At 46.2% G+C, this 14,136-nt stretch overlaps 1 protein-coding gene across 3 annotated transcripts in view; it reads right to left on the bottom strand.

Annotated features, from left to right (window-relative positions):
* The window catches only part of MYH11 (myosin heavy chain 11), a 120,599-nt gene that overhangs the window by 51,617 nt on the left and 54,846 nt on the right, over nt 1-14,136 (bottom strand). For 2 of the 3 annotated variants that reach the window (XM_054589625.1, XM_054589623.1), the window contains exons 5-7: nt 5,042-5,144; nt 3,359-3,379; nt 1,036-1,128 (exon numbers count right to left, since the gene is read on the bottom strand). In XM_054589625.1, coding sequence (XP_054445600.1) covers nt 1,036-1,128; nt 3,359-3,379; nt 5,042-5,144 — 217 coding nt within the window. The remainder of the gene's footprint in view (nt 1-1,035; nt 1,129-3,358; nt 3,380-5,041; nt 5,145-14,136) is intronic. The other variant, XM_054589624.1, reaches the window with a different exon arrangement.

The raw sequence follows: 14,136 nt of genomic DNA on the forward strand, positions 1-14,136 counted from the left end.
GGGGACAGGGCTGGGGACCCCCGTGTGAGTATAGAGGACTCAGGGATGCTGAGCAAAGGTTTCCACAAAGCGTTTTTCATAAAGTTCCATCCCAGCGAGTTAAGAGGGGCACCCACAAATTAGCAGAGGCCCCCAATCATGTGATATTCCAATCAGCACCCACCATATCGCCAAAATCCTCAATCTTTTCTCAGGATCCCCTCTTTAACATATCTTTCTGACTCTCCTATGGAAGCTACCATTTAATTTGTACACCTAAATCATTTTTGTCTAGGTGTCCCCGACCGCCCACTTTCAGGGTCCTCCTGTCCCCATTAGGCTCAAGTGAGACAGGAGAGGCCCTTAAAGCCTGGGGAAGCATGCGTGGGAAGGTGGCACCTCCTGCCTCACTGGCTGTTGGCTCCCCAACTAGACCACAAGCTTCATGAAGCCTGTAATCACATCTGTTTGTCACGATCCTGTGAGCTTAGTTCAGTATCTGATACACAGTAGGTGCTTAATAAAAATTAACTGAGCAAATGAAAAAACAAAAGAAGACAATGGTGTGCATGAAAATACCTACCAGAATGACTGTACACAGTAGGTGCTCAATGCTTCAGGAAGGATGTATGTGCCTGGTACCGAGTAGGTGCTCAATTTGTGTTTTGCCAAATAAATGAATGAGTATTGGATATAAGTATACAGCACATATTAGGTGCTCATAAATATTTATTGAATCAATTATGAATGGCAAATGCCTAACAGGATGTCTAATACACAATAGATTCTCAGAGACTATTTGGTGAAGGAAGGAAGGAAGGAAGGAAGGAAAGAAGGGAGGGAGGGAGGGAGGGAGGGAGGGAGGAGCGAGCCCCTGCAGGGTTTTAAGGTCAAGAGAGGCCTGAAAACATAGAGCAAAATGTGTGACGTATTATGCCTCTGTCCCTTCTGTCTCAGAATCCCTTTGCAAACATGAACTCTGCTTTCTCAGGTGAGAGAGGACACCACAGAGGACCTGAGCCTTCTCCAGAAAACCCACATGGCTCGGTTACTTACGAATCGCGAGGAGTTGTCGTTCTTGACCGTTTTGGCATTGCCAAAAGCCTCCAGAATTGGGTTTGCTTGTAGAAGTTGCTTTTCCAGCTCACCCTAAAATTCATTCATATCTAGTTATTGGAGAAAGAGACCCAGGCACTGATAGTTATACCCTCGATAGATGTTGTCCCAAAACTCAGCCCTTAACCCACAGGTTGTCTCTGTCCTATCATCTGCCTGCTCTGAGACCCCAATGTTAAGTCCCGATTTACTTGAGGGCTTCAGGAGAGAAGCAACTGGCTGAGCTTTCCAATAGCTAGGGCCTCTCTTCCCCAGGAAGGCCGCTTTTTCCTACATAGGGCCTGCTCGTCTACGCAATATCACTGCCCCTCAGAACTGCACTGTACAACACCAGGATGCCATTTACATCACAGTGAACGGCGCTTCATGGAGTTGTGCAGTGCACACCTGCTCTGCTGTTCATGGATGGCAGTCCTGTTGCTGTTTATGTTTAACAAGCAACCATCTTTGAGCTAAACCACTCCTGATGGCTTGAGTGCGATTTTTTCCTTAAATTGCCATTTTTCCTTTTGCAGACTAGTTTTCTGAGGGCTCCTGTGGAAGATGAGTAAGGAATGTGCAAAACCCACCAGGAATACCTTTAACGGACTGCAGAACAAAGCTACAAAGCAGGTTGCCTGAGCTCCATTCAACAGGTTAAATGCAGCTAAGACCGTACACAGCCCACTAGCCCTTCTTGGGGGCTCCTGTGCACAAACGCAGTCATGTGATTAATCGTGGCAGGAAAGGGCCAACGAGGTAAGTCATGCCGGGAAGCAAGGAGCTGCTCGTTGCCTAGCCCCCCCAAAAAAAACGCGGCTGCAGACTAGCCCAGAGGCCTCCCTGTCCTACTTCCTCCAGGTCTCGCTGGGAAGTGGTGAGCCCTGAGGGTTTTCTCCTTGTTCTGTCTGCTGATGTCCTTGTCCCTTTTTTTCAGGGCAGCAGGGCTGGGCTAAAAAGAAGCCAGAGAAGGTCCTAATGGGGGAAAGGGCGTGCACAACTTTCTTCCAGTTCCACTGTTACCAGCAGGGCATTGTGTAGCTGTCCCTAGAGGGACAAAACAGGCAGCTATTTATTTATGTGTTTATTTGCATGCCTTCCTCCTTCGCAGCTCCCAGAGAAGATGAAACCAAAGTGTCATCTCTCTGAAGGTCCAGCCCCAGGTGGAATCCCCTGGAATTGGGGCTTGTGGAAATTTGTGATGAGAATGACAGGCTTTCCTTGGCTGGCGGGAAGAAGTCTAGAGGGGTCCTTTGGTCAATACAAATTTGGGAGTCTCAATAGCCCACAAAAGAAGCTCCTTTTCTAAAATGGGAATTCCAGCTGGTGGGGCCAAAACGTCCTTTTCAGGAGAGCTTTAAACATGGGGATCTGGTCCAAACTGCTCACTTCATGGATGAGAGACTGTGGCCCAGAGAAGTTAAATGTCTTGGCCGAGGTCACCCAGGAGCAGATGTCAACCAGAATCCTGATTCTTCTGACCCGTCCACGGCACCGCTGCCCAGGGTCTGAGGGACTGAGTGTGATCCTAGTACACTGGGACCCCTGAGGCTCTCGTCCAGGCTGAGACTCATGTGCCAGCCCCCCAAGCTCTGTGTTAGACATGAGTTTACATACGCAGAGGTCCAAGCAAGACCTGGTTGTGTGTTGCATAGCCGGGGCCTTACCGTGCCACCAAAGCTAGTACATTGCAAACCCCAAGACTCCTGTTTCTGGAGCCTCAGGTCAAGCAATTGGCATGCAAAGAGGGACACACACTGCACACACATGCACGAGGACACACCAGTGCACAGGGGACAGGGCTCGGGGGAGAAATGTAGGGATGATGGCAGGGAGGAGGGCAGGAGGCATGCCACAGCAGTGCCATTAACTGACTGTCAGTCAAGCCAGGGAAGCTTTAGGGCCAGATAATCCTAAAGCATTCAACCAGATGGGATAGATGATTCTAGGGCATTCCAGGCAGGGGTACTGGTGGTGGACACGTTGGTGGGCAGGGTAGGAGACTCATTCGGAACTGGGAAAACCCATTACAGCCTGGAGGACAATCCTGGGGTTTCCAATGGGAGTCCTGTGGGTGGCAAACGCCCCCCCACACCCTGCACTGGCGTCAGACACCCGCAGGACAGTAACATTTCGGTGTATTTATTGGTTTGGGTTGTGACACTTGGAGGCCTCGCTCATTCTACCATCAGCTCTGGGGCTCAGTGGGTGCAACAGGACCATGCAGATCTAAATACACTCCATGCCTCCCGTACACACCAGGAAAACACTCTCAGTTACTCACGTAGGCAAGAGATGGGCCTTGCTGCGGTTGAACAATACAGTATAAAACAAATGTCAGTGTTATTTCAATCACACATACATCAGGAGCTGGGGAGTAGATGATGTCGGTCCCCCCCGCCCCCGACCCAGGAGGCCTGCATCCCCCAAGGTCACTAGGAGCAGCAACGTCTCTTGGATTCCCTTTCTTTCTCTGTTTTGCTCATTTACACTCTAATTTCTTATAGCCCCAGATATGTCAAAGGTTTTTGTAACTGCAGGGGCCATGGTGTGATCCTTAAGACCATATTCGATGACATATTGTCTGAGCTGTGTTTACATGTGCAGAGAAAGAAGTGCTTAGCACTACGGTATGCACTTGATAAAGATCGGTCATTACTATTAAGTATTATTATTTCTTATTCTTACTGTTTGACAAGAGAAAGGAAAGGCAGTGGGAAGCAGAGGTCAACTGGCACGCAAACCTTGGAGCTATCTCCCCCTCTACCGCATGCCAGAGGCAGTTCAGAAATGCAGGACCTTGGGTTTTCTGCATTTGTTTGAGGGAGCAGGATTCCTACAGCTAAAACCGGGGCCCTCCCCAGGTCTCAGAGCATCTCCAGACAAGCTGGTCTCTGTGGCTGCTCTAGAGCCACCTCTGAGCGCCAGAATATGGCCAGGAATGGCAGCAACCAATGACACCCAACCCATTGTCAGGCCTCTGTTCTGCCATCTCTCCTGCCCCAAACCTTCAACAGAGGTGCTGGAAAGGTCCTTCAATGGCCTCATTGCTTGTCCCCTCCTGTGGGACAGACAAGGCAGTGCTGGGACAGAGGAGAAGGAAAAGAAGGATGGACCCAAGAATGGATCATTCTAGAAACCTGCTTTTCCTTTTCTTTGAAGCCCTTAATCAAACTATCTCGTCGTGGGGTTATCTGTATGGTTATTTGGTGACTCCCCCTCTTTCCCATGTGTCTGGCAGCTCAGTGACTAGAAAGACAGCGTCTCTTGGACTCGTCACCAGAGTATATTTGGCAGCGCCTGGCACAGAGCAGAGGCTCAGTCACTGGCACAGGACCGAAGCCCACATGCTGAGCAACACTAACATTCCCTTTCCCCGGTGCCCCTCAGAGGCACATGTGGAGGAGTGGCAGGGGTGCCACACACTAGGGGGTTCACAGATTCCCAAAAACCAATGGTTCCCAATTGGGGTGACTGTGTCGGAGAGGACACCAGGCAATGTCAGGAGACACACTTGGTAGTCACACTGGGGGGAGGAGTCACTACCAGCATCTAGGGGGAAGAGGCCAGGGATGCTGCTAAACATCCTACAGTGCATAAGATGGTCCCACAGCACAGAATTATTCAGTCCAAAGTGGCATTGGTGCCACTATGGAGAAACCCTGATGGAAAGCAAGACTCCTCACTGCAGTGGGGAAGAGGGCTCCTCCCACTTTGCAAAACAGGAGCCCTCGGATGATGATTCTGGCTAATGCAAGGACTTGCCCAGACCCAAAAACCACCCCCCAGGTGGGAAAAAAAACCCTGTTGTGAACTGTCAGGGGAGGGGGCAGTTAAACACGGACCTGAGTTCTTCCAATGTGGAGTCCTGGCGCTCTTAACAGTGCTTGTCTGCAGCTTGGTCAGGCCACAAGCCCGGGCACCCCTCTGTTTAAGGCACAGCCATTGACTAGGAACTGCCACTCACCGTGATACTTGTGTCCTTTTTGCCCTTGTGGGAGGAGGCTACTACGGCCAGGTACTGGATGACTTTCTTGGTGTTCTCCGTTTTCCCGGCTCCAGACTCGCCACTGAAAGACATGGGAACAGGGTCCCACTGGAGATAATCCTTCGCGGGTGTTCTGTGGGTACCTTTCTGCAGCTCCGTGCCATTTACCAAATGGGGGAACTGGGGCTGCCTGCAGGGAAGTGACTTGCCCAAAGTCACACCGCTGGTAGGCAAAAGGCTAGGCCTCAAACCCTGGACCAATATCTCAACCTACTCCTCCTGAGAGGGAGGATGCAAGAAAGAATTCAGATGAAGAGTGTGAAAGAGAAAACCCGAGTTTTCCTACCAAGGTCCAAACATAGGTTTATTTGGAATTTAAAAAAAGGATTGTATTTTTTAGAGCAGTTGTAGGTTCAAAACAGAATTGAGTGAGAAGTACACAGAGTTCCCACGTCCTTCTGTGCCCCTCACATGCACAGCCTTCTCAATTCTCAACATCCCCATCAGAGTGATACATTTGTCAGAACTGATGAACCTACACTGACACATCATTATCACCCAAAGTCCATACTTTTTCCTTTAGAGTTTTCCTTTAGAGATATACAGAATAGTTTAATTGCAAATTGTCTACTTATAAGATATTAGTAGCTTTATTAGAGATGGGAAAATTAGTAAGATTAACAAGTGAAGGAGACAGCCACAGACAGTAGATTCCTGGAAGTCTCAAAAACACTGCCTAAGGGCAGACAAGTTCAACATCTGACACCATCAGGGGCAGATACAGAAAGAAAAAACAGTGGTCTTCTACCATAGAAGTTCACACCACAAAGTCAGGAAATCAAGACAGATCAATTTAAGAAGGAGAAGCAAAAAAGAAGAGTCTCACAAATAATGGGAAGACAAAGAAACACCTCCCAATCGAAGGGAAAGGAGGAATCCCCACAAAGAGAAGTACATGAAATAAAGGCAAGTAAAGTATCAGATATTGAGTTCAAAACAACAGTTCTCAGGAAGCTCAGTGAGCTCTGTGAGCTCAGAGAGAATTACCAAAAACTACAGGGAAACTATGAGGAACTTACTGCAAACTGTATCAGCAGGAAAAAGGACATAGAAACTATCAATAAGACACAAGAGGAAATGAAGAATACAATTTCTGAATTGAAGAACACAGTAGAAGGAATCAAAAGCAGGCTCGATGAAGCAAAGGATCGAAACAGCAAGCTGAAGGACAAGGTAGAAAAAAGCTCCCAGAAAGAACAAGAAAATTAAAAAAGACTTGAAAAGAATGAAGAAGCATTGAAGGAAACACAGGACAACCTAAAATGTAATAATATCCGTATCATAGGGATACCAGAAGGAGAAGAAGAGGAGCAAAGGATAGAGAACCTGTTTGAAAAAGTAATGATGGAAAACTTCCCTAATCGGAGGAGAGAAAAAGTCATACAAGTCCAGGAAGCACAGAGGGTCTCATTCAAGAGGAACCCAATGAGGCCCACTCCAAGACACATCATCATTAAAATGGCAAATATCAAAGACAAACAGAGAATCCTAAAGGCAGCAAGGGAGAAACAAGTAGTAACATACAAGGGGGACCCAATATGGCTAGTAGCTGACTTCTCAACAGAAATACTACAAGCCAGAAGGGAACTGCAAGAAATATTCCAAATAATGAAAGCAAAGACCTGCAACCAAAACTGCTCTACCCAGCAAGGCTCTCAATTAAAATGGAAGGCGAAATAAGGAGTTTCCCAGACAAAAGAAGGCTAAAAGAATACACCTCCACCATACCAGCACCACAAGATATGCTAAAGGGACTGCTTTACGAAGATGAAGAAAAAGAGTGAGAAAGAGAGGAACACAGGTACAAAGGGAAAAAATGAATGAGCAACTATCAATAATAACTTTAAGGGTAAATAGATTAAATACCCCAATCAAAAGACATAGGGTGGCTGAATGGATAGGAAAACATGACTCACACATATGCTGCCTACAAGAGACCCACCTCAGAACAAAGGACCTACACAGTCTGAAAGTAAAGGGACAGAAAAAAATATTCCAATCAAAAGGACAGGAAAAAAAAAAGCCGGGGTAGCAAGACTTACATCAGGCCAAATATATTTCAAAACAAAGGCCATAAAAAGAGACCCAGAAGGACACTTCATAATACTCAAGGAAGAATCCATCAAGAAGCCATTAACATCATAAACCTATATGCACCCAACATAGGAGTACCCAAATATATAAGGAAAATCTTGGAGGACTTCAAGAAAGGTATAGACAGCAACACACAGACAGTAGGGGATTTTAACACCCCACTGTCAAAAATGGATAGATCTTCCAAACAAAACATCAGCAAAGGTATTGTGGAACTGAACGACGCGTTAGATCAAATGGACTTAACTGACATATATAGAACCTTTCATGCCAAAGAAGCACAATACACATTCTTTTCAAATGCACATGGAACATTTTCAAAGATAGACCACATGATAGGACACAAAACAAGCCTTGACAAATTCAAGAAAATTGAAATCATAACAAGCATTTTCTCAGACCACAAGGTCTTGAAACTAGAAATCAACCTCAAGGAAAAAACTCAAAAACACTCAAACTCATGGAAAATGAATAGTATGCTATCAAACAATGAATGGGTCAGTAATAAGATCAAAGAAGAAATCAAAAAGTTTCTGGAGACAAATGAAAATGAACACACAACAGTCCAAAACCTATGGGACACAGCAACAGCAGTCCTGAGAGGGAAGTTCACAGCAATACAGGCCTACCTAAAAAAGATAGAAACATTTCAAATAAACGACCTAACCCTCCAGCTTCAAGGACTGGAGAAACAACAACAAACAAAACCCAGAGTAAATAGTTGGAAGGAAATAATCAAGATCATAGAATAACTGAATGACATAGAGACTAAAAGAACAACTCAAAGAATCAACAAATCCGGGAGCTGATTCTTTGAAAAGATAAACAAAATTGACAAGGCTTTAAGCAGACTCATCAAGAAAAAAAGGGAGAGGACCCAAATAAATAATATCAGAAATGAAAGAGGAGAAATTACAACTGATACCACAGAAATACAAAGGATTGTAATAAATTATTATGGACAATTATATGCCAAGAAACTTGAAAACCTCGATGAAATAGACAAAGTTCTAGAAAACTAGAACCTTCCAATGCTGAATGAAGAAGAAGCAGAAAGCCTGAACAGACCAATAATAGCTGGTGAACTTGAAGTAGTAATCAAAAAACTCCCGGCACACAAAAGCCCTGGACTGGATGGTAAAAAAAGAAAAGAAAAATTAGCAAGAGGCAGCTTTCCAGAAAGGACATAAGCATTTCTCATAGTATTGGGACCAAAGGTAAAACCTGTAGAAACTCCCCTTCCAGGAAAACAGGACTGGTTATCCCACTAGCCCCTGGGCAGATGTAAGTCCCTTCATCCCCCAGAGAACCCCACTCTGATTGTCAGGTGGCTTGCTAAGTGTCAAAGGATCAACCTGGTTGAAGTAATTCATGCTAAGGTGCAAAAGTTTGATAAGTTTAGATTAGCAGGGCACTGTCTTATCGAAAGAGTACTCCTAAAATATGAGGGTAGATTTTTTTTTTTTTTTTTTTTTTTTACCAAGATGGCCTTTTTGAGTCAGCTGCCTCTCTTGGCCACTAGAGATCATGGTGGTGGAATCTGAAGTGTCTCACAAGAGTTGCAGACCCTGCCTCTGACTCCCACCATTCCTAGTGAGAGGGAAAGACAGGGCCTCAGCTCGAACTTTCCTCCTTCTTGTCCTCTCCTCCCAGAGTGTGTGTGTGTGTGTGTGTGTCCGAACTTTCCTCCTTCTTGTCCTCTCCTCCCAGAGAGAGAGAGAGAGAGAGAGAGAGAGAGAGAGAGAGTGTGTGTGTGTGTGTGTGTTTCCTTTCCTTGCCTAGACTTTCTCATTTTCTAAGCTCACTGAACACTCTGAAATGCAAGAGATCGTTTTTTTTTAAGTCTGGAAGAGAATTTGTCCACCCTGAGGTCAGCTCAAGGTTCTCTCTGCTGAACCAGTGCCACCAGTGCTAGTGTGGTCCCTGATCTTCTTCCTAATTAGGAAATAAAAAAAATTAATATGCTCTGCCAAGGGCCCATTAATAACTTTGCTCATGGTTAAAAAAAAGAAAGAAAGAAAAGAAAAGAAAGAAAGAAGCAGCATGTGCCTTTAATCGCTGGACCCAATCCGACAGGCCCCACAGTCCAGGAATCAAGTGTCTGATTGCCAGGAACAAAGAAAAGTCTCACGCACTGTCCTCTCCCTCCCTAACGATCTTTATTCCCAAAGGCCACATTACTCCACGTGGCCTCAGACGCACCTTGTAAAATGGGAATGAGAGGTAAAACGAAGTCCAAAAATAATAAACTGTTTTTAAATTTTAAGGAGAGAACAGACTTTGAAGGGGGAGCAGAGGCTCTGTGAGTTTCACATGCATTTTCCCCTTTACTCCGAATCCTGAAGGCAGGACATATCACTGCCATGTTATTACAGAAGAGGAATGCTGGTCCAGAGTGGGCCAACAGCTTGCCCTAGGCCACACAGCAAGGTCAGGGCACAGCTGGAAAGTCAGGTCTCTGATTCCAACGCAATCAGGACTCTTCTACTACCTTTTAACAAGTTATTTCATGACACAGGCCCCGCCCTTGAGGAACTTGCTTTCTAGGACCAGAGGAAGGGAAGGGAAAAGGAATTGGTATTTGTTGAAGGGTCACTCTATGCTATGCATTGGCCTCACAAATCTGTCCATGTAGTCCTCCCAACACTCTGAGGAAGGAGTGATTAACTATCCCCATCACCCACCTGGGGAAACTGAGGCTCAGAGAGGTGAAGTAAAGTGTTAGGTCCCAACTGCTCCTGCCGTCACACAGACAGGAAAAGGAGAAGGAGCAAGATTTGAACATGGGTCTTCTTGATGACAGAGCCTATGTTTTGTTTTGATAAGTGAGAAAAGGGGATGGAACGCAGGAAAGACAGAGCAAAGCCCTGACGCCACTGCACCAAAGAGTTAGTCATATATTCTGGGTGCCTTCACTTGCCTCATAGGCTTTTCAAAAATGGGACCAGGGACCAAAAAACCAATCCACCCAGTCATTGACGCCTTAATGTGAATTACTTCAATCAGGCTAATGTCAGAACGTTTGATAAATGTCCCCCCAAATCAGAGGGGCGAGCATTTGATCAGAGCCAAGAGGAAAGAGAGACATTTTTAGTGTGGCAAAGCACCTCGTAGGTGGTCCTAAGTCCATTCAGATCCAAGACAAGAGTCGGGGGACAGCAGTGCACACAGTGTCCCCGGATCGCTACTGCCCGGCTTCCCTTTCCCCCAGTCTCCTTATTTTCCACCTTTGCCTTCAGCGCCTCCCACCTCCTCCCTTTTACAACAAAGACATTGGCGTGACTGTAACCACGGCTCGGTCTTCCACCTTGTAGGGGATGGAAAGTGGGACACAGATCCTGGGAATCTGCTTCTCCCCATGTGGGCTGCTTGGCTCCGCAGTTTCCAAGTTCTATTGATAAAAATAAATTGTTCTGGGAGGTTCTGCCAAAGAAAACACCCCAAGCTCCAGGCTCATGGGTGTCTGAAGGCTGATGTGCTCAGGGCTGCTTCAGGAACATTAATCTTTGCTTTTCTGACCTCTAACTCTGGAGGTGAAAATACCTCCTGGTCTGAGTGGCCTAAACCTCTGTCCTGTTTCTTAGGGGATTTAGAGCCCAGGTCCCTCCTCCTGGAGGAAGACCTGGATTCATGACAATATACAGCCTTATGGCCTTGTAATTAGGCCGCCGCCAAGTCCTTTGAATCGGTCCTGTGCCAGAGGCTGGAAGGAGGTGCCCAGTGGCTGCTAACCCCGCAGCCCCATGCAGAGCAGTCCCACAGAACCACAGCGCTCATCCCAAGGAGGGTCCTGTGCTTGCGTTAATCTCTTACAGCCATCGAGAAATTCATAGTAATTTTAAAACAAGGGGCACTGCATTTTTATATTGCAGAACTTTATGAATCAGGTAGCTGGCCCTGGCTCCCAGAGTGGAACGCCATTTCTCCGTTCATTTCCGCTGGTGGGCTGTCCTTGGTAGAAAGCCAAGTTGGCTCTGAATCTCAGAGATGTTCAGCCCTTGGCCCTCATGTGATTCCCACTCCTGAGGATGGCGAGGTCCCCTGGCATTTGTGCTATCCAACTTCTACATACCTTGTAAAGCCCCGTTAAGCACTGCCTCCATTCTGAATACTACCTCTAGCTCCCCCGTACCTCCTTCCCACCCATGCAGTATCAATAAGCAAAATAGCACAATGAGCTCCAGGACCTTACTGCCTGAGTTCAAATCCCTGCTCTGCTAGTTACTTGTGTGACCTTGAGTGAATCATTTAACTACGCCCATGCCTTAGTTTCCTATCTATAAAATGGGTATAATAAAAGCTTATATGATTATTCTAAGGAGTAAATGGGTGAATAGATATAAAACATTTAGAACAAAGCCAGGCACACAAAAATGTTAGATATTATGACTTAATAACCATTTCCTCCTAATGCTTATATGTTCTGTTTAGTTCATTACCTTCAACATTCAATTCATACTATCATTAAAATATAAATTATATCATTTTTTCCACTGTGTAAGCCAGTTACCAGCAAACCATTTCTGTGAAGGGCCAGACAGTAGATATTTTAGGCTCTGCGTGTCACACATTCTCTGTCCCAGCTACTCAGCTCTGCCTTTGTAGCATGAAAGGAAATGTATCAACAATGGGCATGTTATAAAATTCCAATAAAACTTTATTTACAAAAATACAGACAGGGGCCAGATGTGGCTTACTGGTTGAAGTCTTCCAGCTCTGTCCTGTCCATTTCAGTTTAAAGGTCAAACCTGTCCCCAGGACCTAGGAGACCCTGCACACTCTTCTCTGATCTCATGTGCCCACCGCCCTCCTCCTCTCTCAGCCCCTCCAGTGCACACACACAGCTGCCCCTGGAGCACACAGCCTTCTCCCACCCCAGGGCCCCTCGATGTGCTAGTGCCTCGGCCAGGGCTTCCGATTTGTTCACGCTGGATGAAATACATGCCGGACCAAATATACTCATGTCTAAAAATTTCATTGCTTCAATTTTCAGTATCTCAACTACACAATCACCTGTAGCAAACTGTTAGTTCGAACCAGGCTTATCTTGGCCTCTGATTATGTCCAAAAGCTTATACCCTGCTATCAACTTGTAAGATCCTCAAGTCACTTTGGCCGATTTTAGCAATTGCCAAAATAAAATTTAGTAAGGACAGCTAAGCCTGTTGGTGGTTCAGGGGCAACTGAATGCGTTTTCAAATAACAGTTGAATGGTTTGGGGATCTGCCTTTTCACATTGGCCAAATGCCTCCTTATTATCGAGGACTGCCTACGTGCAGGGCAGTGTGCAGGCGGACAGCGGATGAGGAGGGTGTCCCCATCCACTATGAGCATACACTCCAGGAGGGAGACAGACACCAGCAAGGAAATGAATAAATAATTAAGATCATTTGAGGTGGCTATTACTGCTTTATCGGGGTAACAGGCATAGCTGAGGAGGAGCTGAATCCTGAAAGATGCAAAGGAGTCCTGTGGGAAGAACCAAGGTAAGAGAGCACCAAGCAGAGGGAAGAGCAGGGACAAATGCCCATAGGCCAGACATGAGGGCACACATGGGAACAAAAAGGGGCCAGTGCAGCTGGAGGTCAGGAGGGAGGGGGATGCTAGTGAGTGATGAGGGAAAAACGGTTGGGCTGGATTATAGACAACCTCCTAGACCCAAGTAAAAAAAATGTTGATGTCATTCTAATAAGTACAGGAAATCATTTCAGTAGGGGATGGAGGCTGAGAACCAGTGGGGAAGGAATTGAGCTGCAGGGCAGAGACCAGATTATAGGGCGGATAATAAAGTATGTAAATAGTGATCACTGTTACAGCAGCTGATCCTCACTGGGCTCTGACCACGAGACAGTGGCATTCTTCTCAGCCTCTTCCGTGAGTTCACTCCTTTCATCCCTGCAACAACCGCCCAGTCGAGCACCTAGTGAACCCATTTTACAAATGGGGAAACCGAGGCGCAGAGATGCTCAATGAATTAGGGAGAGGCAGTGGAACCTGAGGAGTGGACAGAGGTGAGAAATATTTCAGAACCGCACTGTCCAGTGCAGGAACCACTAGCCATAGGTGGCTATCTAAATGAACTAAAATTAAATAATAAAAATCCAGTTCCTTTGTTGCATTAGTAACATTTACAGTGCTCAGCAGCCATCATCGCAGGAGAGTCCTATTAGGCTGCGCTGTTTTAGAGGAAGCAGAACCTGGTGTTGATGTGGGTGTTGGGGGTGTGGGAAGCATGGCTTTGTCTTCCTCCTCACAGCCTCTCCATAAGCGCAGCTCAGAGAGGTTAAGCCACCTGTGCAAGGTCACACAGGTACGAAGCTGCCTGTGAGGCACATTCCACCCTACTCCCTTCTGTCACCACGGTGAATTCATTACTCAGTAGATGACGGTTGAGCAATGCTACTTTTCTACAGATGCAGATTAGCACTGTCTTTATTCCACCCAGATACCCTGGCAGATGACACCTAGCTCACACATGGGCTTGACTCAGAGGTGCTCAAAGGGCCCTCGGGTTGCCTAAATAATGCCCCCCGCCAAACATGTCTACATCCTAACCACAGGAACATGAGACTATGTTATTTTACATGGCAAAATGGACTTTGCGGCTATGATTAAATTAAGGGTCTGAAGATGGGGCGACTATCTTAGATTATCCTAGTTACCCACCATGATTGCAAGGGTCCTTATAAGAGGCTGGTTGGAAAGCCAGAGAAAGAGATTTGAAGCAGCTACAAGCTGGCTTTAAAGATGGAGGAAGGGGCCACAAGCCAAGGGCTGTAGGTGGCCTCTAGAAGATAGAACGTCAGGAAACACCAGGTCAGCAGGTTGTCTTAGCATTTACATCCGCTATACATCCTTCATTTTGATCATTCATTGTTAAGCATCAAATGTTGATTTCTCACCATAGAAGAGGGGAATTA

Source organism: Pteronotus mesoamericanus, unplaced genomic scaffold, assembly GCF_021234165.1.
Source record: "Pteronotus mesoamericanus isolate MK-2021 breed Mesoamerican mustached bat unplaced genomic scaffold, CSHL_Meso_final scaffold_167, whole genome shotgun sequence".
NCBI classification, from domain to species: Eukaryota; Metazoa; Chordata; class Mammalia; order Chiroptera; family Mormoopidae; genus Pteronotus; species Pteronotus mesoamericanus.